The 22,767-nt window shown below is 38.6% G+C and overlaps 1 protein-coding gene across 5 annotated transcripts in view; it reads right to left on the bottom strand.

The window, feature by feature from the left end:
* Positions 1 to 22,767, bottom strand: part of cadm2b (cell adhesion molecule 2b) — a 208,298-nt gene that overhangs the window by 12,366 nt on the left and 173,165 nt on the right. For all 5 annotated transcript variants that reach the window (XM_057350953.1, XM_057350954.1, XM_057350957.1 and 2 more), the window contains 5 exons: positions 13,185 to 13,337; positions 12,164 to 12,301; positions 7,404 to 7,565; positions 4,476 to 4,566; positions 3,791 to 3,969 (listed from right to left, as the gene is read on the bottom strand). In XM_057350953.1, coding sequence (XP_057206936.1) covers positions 3,791 to 3,969; positions 4,476 to 4,566; positions 7,404 to 7,565; positions 12,164 to 12,301; positions 13,185 to 13,337 — 723 coding nt within the window. The remainder of the gene's footprint in view (positions 1 to 3,790; positions 3,970 to 4,475; positions 4,567 to 7,403; positions 7,566 to 12,163; positions 12,302 to 13,184; positions 13,338 to 22,767) is intronic.

Genomic DNA, 22,767 nt, shown 5'->3' with positions numbered 1-22,767 from the left:
TTTTCAGATTTTAACTAAAGATTATGAGGGCACGCGATTTAAAAAAAGAGAATGACCCACATTGATAAACTATTTACAATAAATGCTGCAATATTTCATGAAAAAATAGGCATTGTAATTTTTTATTTCACTGGGACTTTAAGGACCAAAAACATGAATCTGTAAAAACATGTATTACGCATGAATGGTTTCTATGTTAGATTATGCTTATATAAGCGTAAAAAAATGATTGGTTGTTACGAGTACAACGTGTAGACCCAGATAGACAACTGATGTGGAATCAGCGTTGCATTGCAAAAACAAAGTCAACAAATCAGAGATGTAAAGTTTGGGGTGGGACTATCGAGATTGTTTGGGCAAGCTGTTTAAAAAAAGACATTCTTTAACATTAAAGAAAAAATAAAACTTTTGCCGCAAAGATTGAACTTTAATTTAAATCATGTTAAGAAGTTAATGTTACTGAAATTATATTTATAGATGGTTTAAGCAGCAAGAACATAAACAAACGTTATGTGGCCCAAGCCGCCCAAACTTAACATTCAGTAAACTTCCACAAAGAATCAATAACTGTTGAGTAGTTCTAATTTAATTGAATATAATTAATATAAAATAAAATATTAATATAAATTCAATATAACATAAATTGTTATATTATAACCAAACACAGACCTGAAGTTAACTTCGGGCCGGCCGCGTGTGAAACCGTCTATAATTACAATTTGTTTTTGTTTCATATACAGATTAAACCAATTTTAGCTTCTAACTATATTATTAATTATTGTTATTAATGTGACAGTTAAGTGGAATCTGAACCAGAACCGGCATTGTGAAACTCACTTCAGTTTCCAATTAATAAAGAGATAAACTAATATTAATAAAGATAAACGGCAAAAAAAAAATTGTGATGAATTACTGATAATAACATAAGCCATTTCTTCTTTCCCCATTAATTTATCATCTTTTCTAAAGACGAAATATTCCAATTTCTTTCAGTCCCCAGAAAAAAATGTGAACGTACCAGCAGACACATTAATAAATGGAAATTAAAACGGTAAATGGTGATAAGTAGAGGCTGTGTGATTTCAACTGACATTTATTGCCACTTGGCAGTCGTACCATTAGCAAATTAGGTTCACCCGAGAGCCGAAGGAGGAAGGGCTTAATAAATATCACTCGGGTGAAGTCAGACATCTAGATGAATTAGGACCAGAGTTAATGAGTCATGAGCTTCACTCTCTCTCTCTCTCTCTCTCTCTCCACCTGTCTTTTACGCACATAATTATTCCTTTAACTGGTGAGTTATAAGTTATCCCCTGCTGGTAAATACTGCAACTGCACCATCATTAAGTCAAAAAAATTCTTCATTAGCCGTATAAAATCAGCAAAAATTTCACTATATTAAAGCTGCCATGCGCAAAAAACAACAATTTTCAACTTACCTTAGCCCAATTTGAGCTGTCGGATATGTTTTCATGGAAAACGTTAGTTTGACTCTGTTTACTTCAAAATGAACTTTGCAAAAAGTTTGCGAAGTTTAGAGAAGGGTTGGGGCACTGTTTGTATGTAGCACCATCACCCAATGCGCATTGTCATGATGGGTCTCACTCTAAACAGCTTTTTTAAAATAAAGAAGTTATTTATGTACAATTATTTAAAGGTGACAAATTTGGGCATCACTGGTGGTACCAAACAAAACAGCAATCTGTTTAATTGTCTTACTGTAAGTTTACACGACAACAGTGGAGTAGAAAACGGAAATGTTTATCGTTTGCGTTAAAAAAAGTTTTTAAAACATACACATGACAACATTGTCAAACATTTTATGTACACATACCAACGTTGTCAAAACATTCTGCGTTCACACGGATTTGTGAAAACGAGTAAAAACGCTGCATTACACATGCCAGTATATGATGTCACTTTGTAAAGAAACTACGTGTCTGTGCACATACGCATATTTAACCAAAAAGTGCTTTTTAATACCGTTTGTCTGCATATATGTGTGTTTAGAGTCTGGTTGATGTAAATAATGTCTCCACTGGTCGTAGTGATGCAGTAAATCTACACTTTGCTGGAGAAACATTAATACTAAGTTGAGAAACACAAAGGGCCCTATCTGCGCATGGCGCAGGTGCACTCAGGGCGTGTCCAAATCTACTTTTGCTAATTTAACGACGGGAAAACGGTCGGCGCACCCAGGCGCATGGTCTAAACGGGATGTCCCGATTCTCTTAATGAGTAACGTGTGTTTTGTGGGCCAAACATGCAGTAAACCAATCAGAGTCTCATCTCTCATTCCCTTTAAGAACCAGTTGCGCTCGCGCCATGGCAGATTCGCTACTTACATGGCGGAATTTGCAAGAGCAAAGACTGGAGGCTTCTCTAGAGAGGAAACGCATCTGCTCGTGCGTGAGGTTAAAGCGCGCGAGCAGATCATCTACATGACAAGCCGGATTTTCTTTTTTCTTTATGTACACAATAATAATCTTTTACATTGTAATCCATTTATTTTTTATATTTGGCATGTTTGTGTGCTGCTGCGCTTCCCTCTGTGTAATAAATAAAGTGCAAACGCGTTGTATGCCCAGAGGCGCATTTTCTAATGCGCTCTTTTTTTAAACAAAAAAAATTGCGCCATTGACTTTAGACTAGGTTTGAGTTGGTCTATGGCGCAGTCTATTTTCGGTTCCTCAAAATAGCAACGCGCCAACAATGCGCATGAGCACACCTCTTTTTTAGACCAACACGCCCATGGGCGCACACAAATGAGCGCAAATGCATTTTCTACTTAACGTGGCCGCAGGATGGGAAAATGTGAACTGCGTTGGGTGGAAACTTGCAAAAACACTTGCGCTGCGCCAGGTGTACAATAGGGCCCAAACAGTCCTGGAGGCTGCCATTATTGTTGTGAGAATACTCGCACATGCCTACTGACTAAACATGTAATACACATGCGTGTGACGTCAGCGTTTTCACAGTTTACACTGAGACATCAATGCCGTCATTGAAAAAAATTGCACTTTGAAACCAGTTTTCATGTGAACAAACAGCCAAAACGCATAAAACGTTTTCAATTGTTAGTTGAAAACGTCGTATAAATGCCCCCGAAGCATCAGCCATAACACTGGCTCAATCAATGGAGTGAGTTAGGGGCGGGACTTTCTGTTGATCTGTCTAATAGCAGAAAGAGGAAGTGTTTGCACCTTATAAAGTGCAGTTCTGTTTGGTGCTGCTTGTGGAAAAGAGATTCATCTTTTTGGAGAAACGAATTACCGATCGCACCTTTAAAAGTTTGTTTGTCAATAAAGTTCCTGTTATGACAAATCCCATGTAATTCTCTTTAGCACAAATAATTTGTACCTTCCGAATGATTTCTCTCAGAGAATCCTGTTAGGTCTATTAAAAGCTACGGTACAAATCCGTCTCTGTCCCTAGTGCTCTGTATTTTCCTTCTAATTTTAGCTTGACAAATGTCATCCGCATTAGCAGCGGGCCCTTAATTGTGTGTTGCTCTCTTGCTAGACTTCCTTGTTTCGGAGAACCAACTTATCATTTCTGGCTCCATCTCACTTTGGTGGCAAATACTGCAGCCAGCAGCACTTTCTTCCGCATGTTGCAAACTAGGGCAGGAGAAGTTTACGTACCCGTGTGTGTTTCGACACTGATTATGATGGATAATAACGTAAACTTTGACCAAATAAAATAAAGAATGAGAACGTATGAGAATACAAGAGAAAGTTATGGATCTATTATTATCGTCCAGAGGTTAACGCTGAAACTGACTACTTACCGTACACATACAGGGTAAATTCATCGCTGTTAGTCCCCAGGTGGTTACTGGCCTCACAGCGATATGTGCCGTTGTCTGTTTTATTTAGCGTTGTGATGATGAGATCTCGGCCCTCTACGATCATTCGCTCAACATCGGGAAGCTCTCCGCCATCTTTTGTCCAAAACACCGGCTCGGGCCTGAAAATGAAATTTGGGTTATCCAAGTCTATTAAAGTGCCGACCCCTTCAAATACTTCTAGCGACCTCGCTTTTTATTCAGTAAGATCTTTGCAGTTGGTTGAGTAAATGATGACAGACTTTATTTTTGGGGTGAACTGTCTCTTTAAATTAGCACTTCTATTTGTTTGGGCCATAGAGTAGGTTATGTTCAGCAACCCGGCGGCAGACGACATAAGTCTCTCAAATTATTATCTTTTCTGCTGAGAGAACTTTTTACAGTTTCGTCCTCTAGCGCAGAAAGGTCACGTAAAACGACTTACAACCGCCTCTAAACGATTATATGACTCACTAAATCTCTCCCAAATATCAAGATCTGATTTAGTATTATTGCCTTTTTGTTCTCGGTATGCAGATAAGGTCCCCCTTGAGACGTGACGATTCTGCAAGTTCAACATCATAAGACAAAAAAAAAGAAAACATTCAAACAACATTCAAGTAGGTAATGAAATGAAAGGCGGACTCACAGCGGGTTGCCCTTGGACACACACTCCAGTTTAAAGTACTGTCCTTCCTGTGGTACTATTACTGAGTGCACAATCTCTACCTGAGGAGCATCTGGAGACATAAAAAGGGAAAGAAAATCAGGAAAACAATGATTTTATTGTACAGTTTACATATATGGTACATACATACTGTATGTACGATATTGTTGAATACTAATTCCCTACACTTCGTCCTAACCACGGAGGGCATTATAAAGCCACAAGGGATACATTCTCTCTCTTCCAGGATATTCTCACTGACAGCCATTTGACAGCAACCATAAATCATTTGTTTTCAATGAGGGTAGGCGATCTGAAGCGACGCGAGCAACTAAGTGTGGCGACTACAAATAGCAACGCAGGCGACAGCGTTTACATCATTTCAACAAGATGCTGCAGTCAATGAGAAATGTTACCAGCATCCAACAGTGCACAGAATTAGTCAAATTCAGTCATTTAATCATTGTTAGTTTGAATACCGCAAGCAATGCATGATGAGAGATATATTCGGACACTTTGTTTCTATTTCAGTTTCAAATCAATCCCATTGCTCCAAAATTCTGCCCCACAGGGCTGTGTATTACATGTATACATTAAGTATAACATTCATGTACCTGTAACATTAAATAGGCTTATATCCTGAGCAGGTGTGAGTTTGATGCTCTGCCCAAATGTCTTAAATTATGACAAATGTTATGGACATGAACATTTTTGAGCAATGAAACAAAGGAATCATTGAAGAAGTGTTTAATGTTTCAAAGCCGAAAACTAATTCATTTAGAAATGAAACGAGCTCTGACACATTTTCGCTCCTTCAAAAACTATTTAACCATCTGTCATAATACTCTAGATTTTTAAAAATGTAAAATAAAAATAAAGTCATTTAATAGGGGTGACCCCGAACAGTCGAAGATTCGATTCCTGATTCGGCTACCAATCTCACAGTCGAATCTTCACAGAGGCGTTATGCAATGGGGATCATGCCATTTTGGTTATATGGGCAGTGGCGTAACAGACGGGCAAGCACTGCGCTGCTAAAAATATCATTTATGATGTAAAGAAATGAGACATTTTTAGGGTTGGGTACCGAAACCCCTGGCGCATATTAGCGCGAGGTCTGGCTATGACTCAGCGCAGGATCACGTCTCTCCGTGTCTTCTGTGCTGTGAGACCGGTAAAGAGAAGCAGCACGTTCCGCACGCACCCGCAGATGACTCGCAAATGAATGTGTACACCGTTTCCAAACATTTGTCACTTACTGAATGTTTGGGCATTTAAATATGAATTAACACTTTGTCTGTAAATGCACGTAGTTCGTAAGTTAGACTGAACTTTGCGCTGCGTGATATGTTAAAAATAATAAAGTAATATAACCAAAATCAGCGCATGTGTCGCAGACTTTTGGAACTTGTCATTTTCTGCACTGAAAGCAAGCGTGCACGTCAGTGTGACGGAGAAAGTGTGCGCAGGAAAAAAGGTGAAAGGGACTTTTGACTGTTTAAACGGTAAGATGCTTTAATGCATTCCTCCTTTACATGCGGTAAATTTATTGGTAGTTCATTGGTAATGAACGTGCGTATTCACGTTTGTAAAAATAATTCATTATTATCAAGTAGTTTAAAAAATGGTTTTGAGGCGAGATCTTGTCTAGTATTGTATGGCATTGGTGGCACAGCATTGTTACGTGATGTTTAAGGAAAATGTCCATTAATTTGACTATTTGTGTTTTGAATATATGTTCCCCTGCATTTCAGACGTTTTACCTAAACACATTTATTTTGCACATTGCGACTTGAATCTGGCTTATTTCGTTTTTATTTTTATTTATTATAAAGGTATATTCTGTTCTAAACAAATTCTGTAAATGAATGTTTGACTGTTTTTTGGTGCATCAATGTTGCGCTGTTCCCTTAACCACCTGGTGTCGTACCCACATGCACTTGCGCACACACGTGCGTGCGATTCGACTATCAGTCGACTATAGGCAAGACGTGACCATTCTGATTCGACTATGTAAATCCTTAGTCGAGGACACGCCTAACATTTAAGTATACTATGGGTATAACGATACGCTTAGCTCACGATTCAATACAATACATGATACTGTGTTTATGATTATAACGACGGTATCACAATATTTGTAAAAATATGAAATGTCTCAAATGACAGATTTTCACTCAAAACATTAACAATTTGTTAAAAACATTTGTTATTTTGTTAAAGAATTGACAACATTCAGGGTTAAATGCAACCATTTTTATGTGAACTAATAAAAACTGAATAGATCTGTCACTGAGTAATACATTTAAAAAATATATTAGGATTATATACAAAAGTCAGTTTTTTCCGATGAAGAGCCCGTGTGCTCGAAACGTTACACGCCATGCTATAGTCATTTAATCAATACATTTTTCTACTTTTTTGGAGCTTTGGTGTGCCCACTTTTGTATATAATCCTTCATTCGTTTTTTGGTCGAGCACCCATTTGTGGTTGATGTGCGTTTTTATTTAAAAATATATTACCATAACTACGATACATATCTTAATTTTTTATATTGCGATATACGATACTTCAAAATATTGTTACACCACTAAAGTACACTGAATTATACTAAAAAATATAAATTAGGGTGATAACGTCTAAAAAAAAGAAAAAAAAGGAATTTATATGCTGGCACATTTATATTTTTGTCTAAAAAAGTAATCTCAGACATTTGCGCATAAACCTTGAGATTAAAACATTTAAGATCATTAGACTTTAGACAAACTTTTGAATGGTACTGTATGTACTGTACCTTATGACACCACAACTTCTAGTTTCGAGTCTATCTGGGTGTTCAAGCTTTCAAGGGTGTTCAAGGGTAATGTAATTCACACCGGCAGTGAAACAGCTTCAACATGATGACTTACAGTGAACCTCCAGCACCTCAGTGACCTGGTAAGGCATGGAGCCCAGAGCGATGTGGTCCACCACACAGGTGTAGGCGGCTCCGTCATCCTTCCTGTCCACCTTCAGATGTACAGAACTTCTCACCGTGAACGACCTGCCGGTCGCGTTGACCTCCTTCTGACCTGCCCCAGAAGAGTCACAGGAAACCCATGAAACGAGCATATCACACATAAAAATAAATACACATGCAGGCATTATATTGCCATTGACATAAAATTTAAACGTCCCATGTTTATTATGGGTAATGCATACTAAAATGCATGATTCACAACTACGCTTACAGTAAGATGATTTTCTTTATATTTCATTCGCAAACTAAAATAAAATTCAGAAATTGAACTATACATGTAATTTCAAAGCGTTCTCAACTCCAATTGGTGCACAACCCTGATTTAGGAAAAGGTCATGCGTAATCCATCCATAGAAAATACCCTAATACCTCAAAACATTTTGTCATATGTTGTGAAATTTATTGGGAAGCTTTTGAAAACGTCAAGAACAAAACATTATTCGGAGCTTGTGAAGTATTATGAGAATCCTTATAATGTCTGTCTGAGGACAGCAACACAGTGACGGAGAAGCAGAAACAATCTCATGTAAAGCCACGTCTGTGTGTTGTGAAAGCCCCGTATCAATACGACAATAAACACCCAAGTGAGAATGACACTCTGAAGGATTTCTTCCACAAAGCACCACACTAAACGTATTCATGCATGACCTGACCAGATAAAGTGTGGCGTTATCCGTCTGCTCTATGATCCACACACACACATATACAGGTTTAGATTGAGAATATCTTTTCTGTCCTTGACTTCTGTTATCAAAACCAAATCAACAGCCATGTTTTCTATTCAAAACAATGATTTTACATCATTTAATGTTTTCCATCTAGCAGGTGTTCTCTGATTGGTTAGTTTATAATGTAACTCCATTGATTGGCTACCAAACCTGCAGTGTTATGCATTCAAATAAATGAGTTTTTTTATAAGAGTATAGACTATTTTTTGGAATGACATAAGTGGTTGACAACAAAACCAAAATGCGAAAATAATTTGAGCAAGTACAAAAAAATCTGCACTACCTTACCTTTTTACCTTGACTCACAACAGTAAGCTTTTAATAATGATTTATAAGTTGAACGTCCAGTAGACCTCCACAAAGAATCAATAACTGTTGAGTAGTTTTAATGTAATTTAATAGAACTAATATACAAAAAAATTAATATAGCCTAAATAAATATTAATCTAAATTAAAAAGAAAGTAAATTGTTATATTTTATTACACGGCTCGTTGGAATGCTTGATTCTGATTGGCCACTCGCGACATTTGCAGGTTCGTTATTCCCAGATAACAACCTCTCAAAACTAATAACACACGGTAACCCGGATGCAGCAAATCATTTTGACAAATTAAATATAAATATGTCTTTTAATAACATAATATGACAATATTTTTACAAATGATTAAACCAATTTGCCTGTTCGTGACATTTGAACGTCGTTTCTTACCTTAAAACCGAAAGTAAACAGCTTTTCGTCGTGTAAGGTCTGCATTTGGTAAAAATGAGCTAATAATATATTTCGCCAGCTGTAATCGCGAAATAAGCCCCTTCAGTGTGATACAAGAGCCTCCGCTTCGCGCCAGGTCCTGATCACACTGTCGGCGCTTATTCCTGCGATAACAACCGGCTGCCTGTGCATTATCCCTTACATAACCACACACCCACCGGAAGTTAACTTCAGGCCTGGCACGTGCATCTGATGAAACCATCTATAGTACCCTATTGTACATCTTTGATATTAGAGTTTTATGTCCAATACACCACACGTTCTGGTACACTCTTGTTAGAGCATGTAATAAATAACACGCTCCTATTAAAAATATGTAAGATTTATGAGTTTCTGCATGAATCCGGGCCCCTGCTGGCACTCAATATGAGGAACGCCGGTATGTAATTTCATATACAACATCTGGTGATTAATTAAAAAAAAGGTGTGAATGCTAATTGCTGTGAAATATGGTGCAGCGTGATATCTGCTCAGAAAGCACGTCATTATAAGTGCTCAGACAGCTGAAAGCACAGCTCTCTCTCACTCTCAGCGTGGCCTGATCCTTTCCAGAAATATAGACACTAGTGTCAGTCAAACACTCTCTTTGCATAGCCTGCAGCGCTGATGCGCTCTTTTGCATGCACACTATCATCCGATGCTTCCGGAAGATTGATCACCTCTTTTGAAGATGAGCTGAACTGTAAAGGAATGTTGCAAAATGCCCGTTTTTAAGGTAGAGGCACCAGAACAACCTGTTTGAAGGAAAGCTTCTCTTATTTTATTACGGTAACACTGTATACAGCACAACAAGGCATTTGATATCAATAATACACACATTTATGCATTTGGCAAGCATCCAAAACATTATCCAAAGCCATTCTTATTTTTTTAAACCAGTATGTGTTTTTCCTGGAATTCAAGCCCATGGTTTTGATGTTGTTCTATATAAATTGAGGACAGGGCACAAAACTACAAAATTTTGTTAATAGCACAGCACACAGGGGTCTCATGTGATGCAATAGACCAGTGGGTCCCAAACCTGTTCCTGGGGACCCACTGCTCTCCACATTTTGCATATCTCCCTTAACTGGCACGCTTACTTTAGTTCATGGATCTCCCCCTTAATGAGCTGATCATTTGAGTCAGGTGTGTTAGATAAGGGAGACATGCAGAGCAGTGGATACCCAGAAACAGGCTCCGAAACCACTGCAATAGATAAAGAATTCAGTCTGCATGTGTATCAGCGATATTATACTTTTGTTTCCATATATTCCATATTAATAATTTGCATTAGCTTTTATTTTTATATTTTTTGTTTTCATAATAATCTTTAACAATTTTGTGATTTTTTTTAAATAAAAAATGTTGTATTCATATTATTCTTTGACTTTTTTATATATTTTAAGTTTGCGTATTATTTTCAGTTTAATTTTAAACAATTTAGTGATTTTCTTTAATAAAAATAGTTGTATATATTTTTTAAATTAGATTTATTTTATATTTTTAGTGTTCATATTTATTTTTAACAAATGTGTGATTTTTTAATTCGATTTATTTTTAAAATTTTTAGTTTTCATATTTATGTTTAACAAATTTGTGATTTTTTTAATTCAATTTATTTTATATTTTGAGTTTTCATATTATTTTGAGTTAATTTTTTTCTTTAATAAAAATAGTTTGATTCATATTTTCAATTATAGCTTTTATTTTTATAATGTTAGCTTTCAAATCAAACAAATTTGTGCTTTTTTTATAAAAAAGTCTATAAAAGTGTCATTTTAGATAATTATTTTATTTATGTTCAATTAATAATAACAACTGATTTTAGTGTCTCGATTTATTTCAATTTATTGCTGGTGCAACATTTCTCATTTGAACAATATTTACGCTGATTTTGTATTTGACTTCAATTAACAGAAATGTTAAATAGTTTTAGTTTTATTAAACTATAATAATTTTGACGTGTACACAAACCAACTACAAAAATGGCAAACAGAATACAAACGTGACATAAGTGAAAAGTCTAGTTAATTGCTATTTATTGCTTTCGTCTTACAACAGTAATGTTAAGTCTTTATTTGAACTACCAAGAGGCTTTACTTCACAAATGTGCATATGTGGGATTAATTCATCAGCATATCATGTAATACATTTAAATAAGATGTTTAAACATTTGACAGCATGAGTTGTTTATCTCACTTGCTCAGCTGGGATGTGAATGAGTTCAAACGGCTGTTTCTCACCTCCAGAACACACCTCTGTGCTGGTTTCTAGGTAAAATATCTGCCAATGAAAATCCCCTGCGTTTCCCCTGCCATTTAAGGAGATATTGAAATTATATTTTGCTAGATGATTACGTTTTCTGCAGGATATGGGAGTCGGGCTTATTCTTCAAATCATATTCCTCAGACAAGATCAAAGTTTGGCACAAAACCAAAGCCATAGAAACCAAATGCAGCAAAACTGCACAATAAGCAAATTAAAGATCTTCCCTGAGGAAATTAGTGTAGTCTACTTAGCATAGATTTAGACTTTGTAAACTGCATCTTAAAAAGCACTGGTGGTTAATAAACTCTTCTGAGATCTTAGATTTGTGCCTGTGTGAGTTTCACGGGCATGCATAGTCTGCCCTCAAAGTTCTGTCGGCTGTCCATCAATGTGACCCGATCTGCAAGGATTCGTGTCTCTCTGACCCTCCTAAAGTGAGCGGTATCTCTTACATATTCTGTTTGGGCCCACGCTGGACCCCAGAAGCAAAGCCGATGCTCCTCATGAGAACAGATCACAGACTGAGATTCTTTTGAATGGGGGTGAGTGACAGGCGGCCAGGCAGCGATGCTACGTTCACGCGCGCCACCGGCCTTTAAGTATGTGTTGCGTGAACACACGTCTCTCCATCAAACGCTACCGGCAAATCATCAGACGTATGAGACCTCTGCCTGACACTTCCTCAGACCTCAGCCTTCAGAGACAGCTGAATCACATTTCAATATCTCCGTGGTAACATATTGGTTTAAGTTTGGATAAAGTGCGAAGTGTAATTCTACGTCCCTTTGGCGGTGGTATAAAGAAGCACATTAAGCACATGTACCATTTTCATACTGATAAAAAAGTGTGCTGCTGTTCATCATGCACGATCAGCCCAGGGCTATCCGGGGGGATTTGTTTACCTTGCACCTCCTTGTCGTTTCTGAACCATCGGATGTTAGCTGCAGGCTTGCTGCCAGATGTGGTGCATGTCAGCGTGACATCCTCTGCCTCAGCGGCTGGTCTCGATAGGCCTGTGATTTCTGGTTTGGCTGGGACACCTGAGATGTGACCCAGAGAAGCAGGATTATGATGGATTATGATGAAATATGATGGTGAGGTGGATTCGCCACATGTAGCTAGGTAATATTTGGCGTACAGACATTTACAAACTGAGCTATACGTTTGGGAGTGCATCAGTTTTGTGAGGGACCAGTTAAAGCGATTCTCTATCTTAACATGTTTTGGACCTGTAATATTCATTAACATACCATTTTGCGTTAAAGGAACAGTTCACCCAAAAATGAAAATTCTTCACCATTTAAATCATATACTCACCCTCATGTCATTCCAAACCTTTTTGACTTTCTTTTTTCGGCATAACACAAAAGATATTCTGAAGAATGCTGGTAACCAGACAACATTTCCCTCCATTGACTTCTAACGTATGGACACAAAACCACTGGGACAATCCTCAAAATATCTTATTTCGTGTTCCACAAAAAAAGAAAAGAGTCGAATACAGATTTTGACTGACATGAGGGTGAATAAATGATGACAGAAGTGTTTATTTTTGGGTGAACGGTCACTTTAAGCAACTCCATGTCTATATCATATTAAGTATACATGCACCTTCCTATGTTTAGGTCTTATACTGTGTGTCAAGAAATAAATTTCACTTCTTCATTCTTAGGACAAGAAACGAAAGAGCTTTCTGAAGGTGCAGTGGGCTGATCCTACACCAAATCACATGGTCACCGTGACCCATCCACTCTCCATTAGCCGATGTTAAATTCCCTCATTCACATCAGTCCCTGCGCTGCTGAAGTGCCTTAAGAGAACAAAAATCTGTGAAGGATCACACTGACCTCACATCAGTGTAGAGCGGGTTGACCTTATGCAGATTGATGGAGATGACACAGATTGATGTATGGCAGGTCTTACCTAACACTGTGAGGAAGGCCTTGGAAGTCTTGACAGGCATGGTGAAGAGCGAGCAGGTGTACTGTCCTTCATCTGATAGCGTGATGTCGCTGATGCTGATGGTCAGCTCCTTCCAAGAGGCTCGAACCAGTTCAATCCGGTTGTCCCGTAACGCTGGGATAGAAAGACAACATATGAAAAGTGATCAATCACATGACTGGAAAAGACTGAAGAGGATTGAAATGGCAAAATTAAAATAGTATACTGAATTTACAATAAAAATTGAACTATTTTTAAAATTGACTAATTCCCCAAAATAAAAGTAGTTTGTTGCACATTTTGTGTATATAAAAATGTGGACCTCTTTTTACAGCAGGATGGGAAGACACGAGACATGCGTTCAGCAAAATTAATCAACGAATCGACAAAATTAAGAAAGAAAGAAAGAAAGAATTTAAAATAAATTAATATTTATAATAATCTATTTTGTGTTGAAATTTATTACAAAAATAAATGAAACTGAATCAAAACTGCAACCAATGCAAACTCCATAAAAACCACTCACAAAATTTAGTTTGACCCCCTGATGATGACGATAGTCATTCCATCCATTATATTCGCAATTTCCTAGAAGAGCATTCTTCAGCCGAAAAAGAATGTTGAACAGAAAGGTCACCTCAAACTCATCACCTAACTCCAAATGAAACCCACAATCAGCTCGTAGTCGGAAAGACCACGCACACCTTCTGAGCATTACAGCCATACAGACATTTCAGCTTCCCGGCAGGCCTTCGGATGTTAACAAACTCTCCGTAGGGACATTGTACTATAAAATTGTATTGGGTGTCCCGACGCGGTTTTGTTTAAACAAAAGCATGCTGACATTCACGCTTCGGTCTCCGTGAATCCAGTAACGTCTGGGAATTCTGCTCGGAAATGTTCGCTGTCCTTTTGGGGCCGTTGTTACACGCAAACAATGACATATCAAATTGGGAAAATGGATTTACTTACACGTCAGCCGAGACAATCGCAACATCTTCCAAGAATTAACATTAAAAACAATGCGTCTCTGAACAACAAGATCTGAGGCTACAAGACGGTGTCATTCTACAGGATGAGTCAACGCTGCTTAGATATTCTTTCTGAACGTGTGCTAAGTTATGAATAGGGGATGAATCGAGGCTTTGTTGTGGATATGGCAAACACGGAGGGGTGGGGTTTGGCACAGAAACTGGGTAAAACCAGGAAAAGTGATCAGGTGTGGACTCGCTCCACGCATGGGCCTGCTGATAGGACCTGAGGAAATCAAGAGACGAGAGCCATCAAAGCTGAGGGGAAGACGACACGTTTCCACCAGCCCGTATCTTTCTCAGACACATAGGGAAGAATGCAAGAAAAAAGTGCGTTCCCTTGTGCAGAAAAGGCAAACACATAAACACTCACAAAAGGAACATCACAAAGGTGAGGATAAGCTGCCGGTCGCTGTTTGTACCACAGCTGATGGTACAGTGCCGAGACTCGAAAACGCTTGGCAGTTTCAATTCAAGTCATACAATGATAACGTATAGTGATGTGGGAGCTGAAAGGAACGCAGAGAAGAAAAGAAAGGCATCGGGTGGAAAAAAGATTCACCCACACAGAGTCTGAAATAGATTTACCACAGTGGTTGAATTTGTTTCAGCGCTGGGTTCAAATAAAGCATTTGTGGAGAAAACTCAATACAACAGTCTCGAGATGTGTTATTTCCTTTACTTTACACCAGGACTTTACGCAACATCTTATTCTGATACAATGGTGTCAAGCTTACAACACTATCCCAAATCCATTGACAGAAACAAGTGCACAAAGGTTTGAATAACCCCACAGACAACCGTTATCAATTCAACGCAGGCCAACAGGGGCTGGCAAAAACTCCTCACCCACACTTCCAAAAAAAGAATCGAAACCTGCCAGATGCCCAGAGTTAGCTTCAATCTGTCACATCCTTGGTGAAATGCCAGCGCCTGACAAAGCTCTTTTTCCACCGCTTAAAGAAGTCAACATGATGAAATGGTTGGTTTCCAAGATCCCTCCAACTTCGACAACACGGTTTATTCCACTTTCTCCACTCTTGAGGGAAAGAAAAGAGATGTACGTTATCTCTGCATGGACAACTCTGCAAGTCTGGTCTGTCTGACATCCCAGCATCCCCTTGGGCTGCAGCGATCTGACAACTGCCTGACGATGCAGGTCGCCGGTTAGCACGTTTAGTCGACGCTCCTCTGCAATGGCATTCATATTGATTTTCTACAAAGGCTCTTTATGACTCACAAATAAAAACTTGGCAACCAAGTCAAAGACGGCGGCGATGGCAGGATAACGGAGCAGATTGCGTCTGTAATTTTCAAGGTCGTGAGTGCCTGCAAACGTAGGCGTGGTCGGAAAATATTGTTTGTGCACTTCCAATATATTTGGTGTTGTTGTTCTTGGAAGGAAGACGGTCGGCGACAAAATGCATTCACACCTTACTTGTGAACAATAATTTGGCGGTATGCTCTGAGACGCTCGATACTCGAAACCACACTGAACATCCAATTTCAACTCTGACATAATCTGAACACTCCATCTGATGCGACGAAAGAAAACGAGATGGAAACGGAGAAAGAGCGACCATCCCGCAGCTGCTACGCTGGTCTTGGAATTGACACGTTTAGAGAAGCCAAAAGTCCCACTCTCTACAATTAGACCACTCCAACAACCATCTGTGATTGGTCACTTTCTGGACAGGCTGTGATTATTGCTGGGATATGAAGCTTCAGACAGGAAGTTCATTCCTAGTGGCTCTCATGGGCCAAGAAAGTGCTCAACTGCAGGTGGACAGTGATCAGAGGTTTAAACAGATCTCACACACCAGGTGCAGGAGATAAACTGGGACTTGGTGACATCTGGACATTTGCAAGGAAGTTGTGGGAATACTATAAGGCAGAGTCATGCGGTATCATATCAGGTCAAATCTTACATTACACATTCAGAGACAACAGGGGCACAGCTACAGCATAGAAAACAGCTCAGCTCGAACGTAATTCTCTTCGACGAATCTCTAAGGTTTAGTTTCTTACGCCGCATCACACAGCATTGGCCTTTGTTCATCAAGCTTGTTGCTATATCAAAACACAAGACAAGACATTTTTGGGTCAGTCTAAGAACACGGTGCTTTAATGTGAGCTGCGTTTCACTGGGAGCGCATGAATTTGAGATGCGGAACGCACAATATCTACAGATTATTCAGAGATGGCAATTGTGCATGGAATATGCAAACACGTAGGGTTTTGTTTCGTCAGACACTATTGGCTGTTTGTTCAATCTTCCATGAGAAAACAGCAAGGAGATTTTTTAAGCATTCCCCTCAAAATACAGTGAGGCATTTTAATGGATTCGGACATTGTGATGGCTGACGGTGACTTAAGTTGTTTAAGCAATGATCATCCACTGTGCACTGTACAAAAACAAATGGTCATTAGTTAATAACCAACCATATTGACAACACAGACCCTGATAAACTTAATACAGCCATAGTAGAAAGCAGCCCTTATCTCTGCCTCACAGTACCCTTAATGCTATGCTACAAGCAGAGACTTTCTGAAATGTCACACAGCACTTAAGATTTCATTTATCGACTGATAATGCTATAATGATAGGAGCCCATTAGTGGCCCATTAGGCTCTATGTGAGGTGCTGGGCTTTAAAAATGACATTTAACTAAGTGTGGAAATGTTAGATGTGAATGAGTTATTTTACTTGTCTTCCAATTGGAAGGCTTGGTGTGATAAGCTTGCTTTAGAGAAAGGCAATGTTTTTCAAAATTTGAAGCCTTAACACCATAAGTGTTGAAGTGGTATTCGAAAAACAACACGTATGGCAACTTTTTTTCCCCAGTGAGCCATTTCCTTCCTTAATGTCTTACATAGGCTTTTATTTCCCAATTCATTTGACAGCTAGTAAAGCTCTATGTGTGGGGTCACTAAAGGGATCATTTTTTATTACATTATTTACTCATTATTTACTTCAAACCTGTTTCACTTTCTTTCTTCTGCAGAACACAAAAGAAGATATTTTGAAAGAATCTTGGTAACCAAACAAAATTGACTTCCATTGTATGGACATAAAACCACTGAGACGTTTCTTAAAATATCTTCTTTTGTGTTCCCCATAAGAAACAGTCATATACACTTCAAAAACAACATGAGAGTACATATTTTTATTTTGGGGTGAACTACCCTTTTAACCATAGCTTACAGCTATACTGTAGTTATGAGTCAATGAACTCATTTCTGTGTGTTTATTCACATAGATCATTAAGACAAACACACCATGCCATCTCTGTTATATACTCACACATAAAAAGCATAATTACTAGTTTCAAAGACGTACAGCATGATGTACTATACAACCACATGCAGCTCAGTTGTAGAATTAGACAAACAAAGAGTAGCTTAGTCAACTGTTTTGTAATGCGTATGTAATGTGTGAAGGACTTTTTCCCAAATAGGAATTCGCTCCGCAGATAGTAAATTATCACAGCGTGAATTCTCACATTTATTGGCCTGCAGCAGTGAATACTAATATAAATCATGATGGCTTCCATTGTACACTAGGGACGAGCTCGAATCGACAGAGGACAATGCGCTGATACAGTACAAGCTAAAAATGCACGCCAGACAGTAACATTAGATAAACCCTTCAAAAAACTTGAGGAAAAACACAATTTAGTGATAACTCTACACCGTGAAGAAGATTGTGCCATGTCCCTGTGCACAGTAGTGCAAATAAAGCCTTTTCTCCATAAAGCCGAGTGCATTTTGCTGGGCTTTTGCATGTTTTCATCTAATGAGCGATTTAACTAGTCCATTAATGCTGTAATTTAAAACATAACAACATTTTGATTGCCGGAGGCCAATTTAGAGCTCACTCTGCAATTTGACCTTTTGCAATTTGAGCTGAATGTCCCTAATGAATGTCATAAGCCAGCAGCAAAAGCAGCGTGTAGCAAAATGATAACCCACACCATTAACAATACAAAATACGACAAGACATCTACATCTATATATCTACATTTCCAAACACAACAAGAAATGATGCATTCAACAAAGCTTCAAGATCCTAGAGCTTCCACTTCACAAAAATAGATCCAGAGCTCTCATTACCAAGTGCAAAATGAATCCTGTCCGCAGGTGTTGTTTTCCCATAGGTGGGGTCTTTACATCATGTTACAGTAGAGCGTATACGCTCTAATTTATTCTGCTGGAGTATGATGAATCATACGCTGGCATTGCATTAATAGCGCACAGATAAGGGAGACATATGGTGCTTATCGATTTTCCAGTGGTGGCAACTCATCATCGTGGCGCTTCCTTGCTAATGGCCTCGGGCTAAAATGGATACGCGGCAAGCTCGTATGCCTGGCGGACCGCATCAGATGAGCGGATGCTTTTATCTAGAGCACCGCACGCTACACTCATGAAACGGACAATCCCCCTGGAGCAACCTGAGGTTAAGAGCTTCCCTCGAGGACACAGTGATGGTAGCATGACATGTGGGAATCAAAGCAACAAATGATTTGATACCGGATTTGAACTTTGCCGGATCAACATGTGCAATAGGGATGTTAATGATTAATCGACGATCGATTAATTGTCGATAACAGTTTGTAGAGAATCTAGCATAAGCCAAATGGTCGGAGTCATTGAAGAAGAGCCATCAACCCGCACTCCCTTTTGTCCTGGCTTCTTTTGCTATCATCATCAAAAGACCATAGCAAAAACCTGGCTCCAGGGGTCTGGTTTTAGAGTTTTGATAACGTTTTGTCTCTCTGTTGGATATTTACGACCCCTATGCTTCAAAGCATTGATGAGAAGTCTGCCTCATCTCTAACTTAACATCTGAGGCTAACCAGAGAAATGTCCCTGACAATAGGAACTTATGTGATTAAACTGTCCTTTTCTATACATATATCTAACTATCTAGGTTGTGTGTTGGCGCTCGTGCCATTTTAAATAGTCTGTCGCAGTTAGATATACAAGTTTAATTCAGGCTTTGTTTGTATGCGTTCCATCTGAATGAATCATGACTTGTTGCAATTCAAACCTGTCCATTTTTGATATCTAAATGTTTGTCTTTACAATTCCTCCTTGTATATATACATTGTGTGACCATAGAACACTTTCTTTTCATTATGTTATAATTGGGAATGATATTTTGTAAAGTTGCCAGGAGGCCATAAAGATGCAAATTAGCTGTTGAGTGGACAAAGAACCTCTTCCCTGCTCAACTCTGATTGGTCGATTCAAACTCAGGTGGGCATGCCCTCTCATGAGGTTAAATATCGAGCCTGCTCTGAAAAGCTTCGCTTGTCTTGTCGTCCTCTCTTCTCTTCCGGCTTCGTCTCTTCCTCCGGTCTCTTCGGAGACTGCCCTTCCCCCCCCCCCCGAGGAAAGGGATGGAACAATGGACTTCTACTGCCACGTGGTTAAGCCATGCGGGCCGATCACGAGGCCCGCAACTTTCGGCAGGACTTGCCTTCTGAAACCTTTTGAACAATTCCATCTCTACACGCGCATATGGATATCGGTCCAGCACAGAGCTTGCAAGTATCCGTTTCTATTTATAGAATGACTGCGTTAAGTCTGTGCCTCTTTGTTAAAGATGATTTTTATTGGTGTTCAGAAATCGCTGCCATGCCCTCTCTCTCTGTCTCTCTCTCTCTCTCTTCTCACTCTTTCTCCCTCCGCGCTTCCTAGCGCATTTGTGTTTCATGTATTTGTTTGTTTTATGCGATCGTCATTGTTTTGTTTACCATGTAGAGTAGAGTTTAATAAACAACCATATATATTCATTTGTGATGGGTTTTCTGTATTCACGCTCACAGACTTGGTCCCTTTTACTGTGTTTTGATTTACGCTCCCTTTGCTCTAAATCCTGTTTGGTAAAGTCACGTTACTTATGGCCATGAGATAATGTAAAGTATATAATATCATTGAGGCATTTGCTGGACGAATGCATACAAGTATTGTTACGCTTTATATTACTAATCAGAGACCGTAAAATATGTATATTTGATCACTAAACTAAACTAAACTAATTCCTTGACTGAAATTGATGTTTTAAATAACTCATTTCATGGATATGATCTTGAAAGATCTGGTGGAGAACCATATTTGGTGAGCTTTGCTCATCAATATAATAACGTTAGCTAAAACCGCTACAGTTTACTCGAAATAACTTAATGATGATCGAGTTCAAAGTCATGCACGTGCGCATAACATGCGCATAACACATACAGCAGACTCATGGAAAAACGCAATGGCTATCCACTTATTACATTACTACCGACACACCTTAGTTTTGCATTTTTCTTTTATAGAAATAAAAATTTGAACAATGGAGGCGCACGTCCGTCAGCGGGAGCTGCAGCCGTTGCAGTCGTGAGGCGCGATGATTGACAGGTCAAGGTGGAGGATAGCTTTTATTAATAAAAGTTTTATTTCTTCGTTTAATATAAGTAGCGTTGTCCTTGTTTTATTGTTGCATTTTCATTTAAAATAATAATAAACCACGAACTGTGTTTTGAAGTAAGGGGAAAATCCGAAGATCTTTGAAATTATTTACGTTACAAAACAGGTACAATGTTATCAGTCTTAGAGGCTGTGTCCACCGAGGCGTTTACGGCGCCTGCGGCCGGCATGTTTTTTCAATTGTTTCCTATGGAAACACCGCGCTTTTTAAAAAAGCCATCAGCTGACGTTTTTTTCCGCGCTCTGCGCTGGTGCTATGCGGTTTTTTTCACACTCAGCATCGGCGTTTGACCGAGCGCCCTGAGTTGAAAAATGCTCAACTTTGGGCAGAACGCTGCGCCTGCTGCAGCGTTTTCAGTCGAGCTCCTGCCGTTTTCAGCCGTGTAAATGCGCCTCGGTGGACACAGCCCCTTATTCGTTTTGTTAATAAACATTTCATATAAGCAAGTTTGTCAGTGTACAATTTTTGTTGTTGATTAATTAAAAGTAAATAATGAATGAATAACTATTGGTATCAAAAGAAAATGTTTTTCCTTTGGATACCATCTGCCTTTGTTAGTAAAAGTTAACCATAAGTGCGTTTGTAATGATACTACGCTATTTTATGATTGTTGAGTTTTTCGTTAAGAATAATAATGAAGAAACATTTTAAGCATTTGTTTTAGTCAAAGAAAAAAGATCTAAAGCTGCAGATCAAAATAAGCGCTATAGATGCAAAATGCAAATATATTTTCTTTTATAATGTGTGGTATCGGTCAGGGGCAGACTGGCCATCTGGCATACCAGGCGTTTTCCCGGTGGGCCGCTAACGTATGGGGCCGGAACGGAGGCAGTGGCCGCTAACGTATGGGGCCGTAACGGACGCGCTTGCCGCTAACGTATGGGGCCTTAACGGAGGCGTTGGCCGCTTAGACGGACGTATTATAAATGCGAATGCACGCAACGCGAATGCAAAAGACACGTATGCAAACAATAATTTAATAACGAAAATATTTATATAATAGCTAAAATAATTAAAAATTACACTTCTTTATTGGTTTACACATTTTTTGTGCTTGGACAATGGATGCGCAAACGGCGCGTTCACAGCGTGTTTGTTCCACAAGCTTAGTTTTATTCAAATAAGTGCTCGGGACACAATTGACTTGGCAAAAAGTGGTGGCGACATGTCCCACTCGTCCCACCTGCAAATTATGCCTCAGTGCGAGTCTCAACTTCAGGACCGCTAAAGGTTGTAACACGTTATGGACATTTGTGAGTTAAAATGCCCTTTTTCGAATTCTACAGATTCTCTGTAATACTGTCGATAGTGTCCATGCGCTCAGGGGTGCAACCGCACATTTTCTGAGGGGTATGCGAGATCAGTATTGGCGCCCCTCATCGGCCACCCCAATATAGAAAACACACAACAAATAAAAAATCCGCAGACAAGTTGTATATTACCTTTGGAGTCATTCTATTTTACATCATGTGAAGGTGACAATCAGATTTGCATCTATAACAGAAGCATAAAGGTTCCTTTTACAGAAACACTTTTCCAACTGCTTCACAGTGTAACAGATACACAATTCTGAAAAGATAATAACAATCTGAAAAATAATGAAACAACGGAGCAAAAAGTAGTAAAAGTACATCAAGTTTATGTTCAGACATACACAATAAATTAGGGCAGAAACTAACGATTATTTTAATAACCGTATAATTGGACGATTGTTTTTTTGATTAATCAGATAACAGGCTAAACAGTTTTTAAATTGATCTTTTGCTTATAATAACTAAATAAGACTTCAAATAAGGCTATTTATTGTATTCTTTGAAAAGTGAGTTTCACTTATGTAGTCTAGAATTTTGACATTTAAAGCCTTTAACAAAAAAACTTGTCAAGTTTTAAACAATAAAACTTCTTTAAATATCCCAAATATAAGTAACAATCGAGTTGTAGCCTATTAGAGATGTGCTGATGAGGAAATGAACTTATTTTGATCTTTAAAGTTATACATTTAGATTATTCCCCTTTCCTTCAACAAAAAAGTATTATTAACATTATTTATTAT

The sequence above is a fragment of the Triplophysa rosa genome, linkage group LG14 (assembly GCF_024868665.1).
Source record: "Triplophysa rosa linkage group LG14, Trosa_1v2, whole genome shotgun sequence".
NCBI classification, from domain to species: Eukaryota; Metazoa; Chordata; class Actinopteri; order Cypriniformes; family Nemacheilidae; genus Triplophysa; species Triplophysa rosa.
This window is presented reverse-complemented; position numbering and strand designations above follow the sequence as displayed.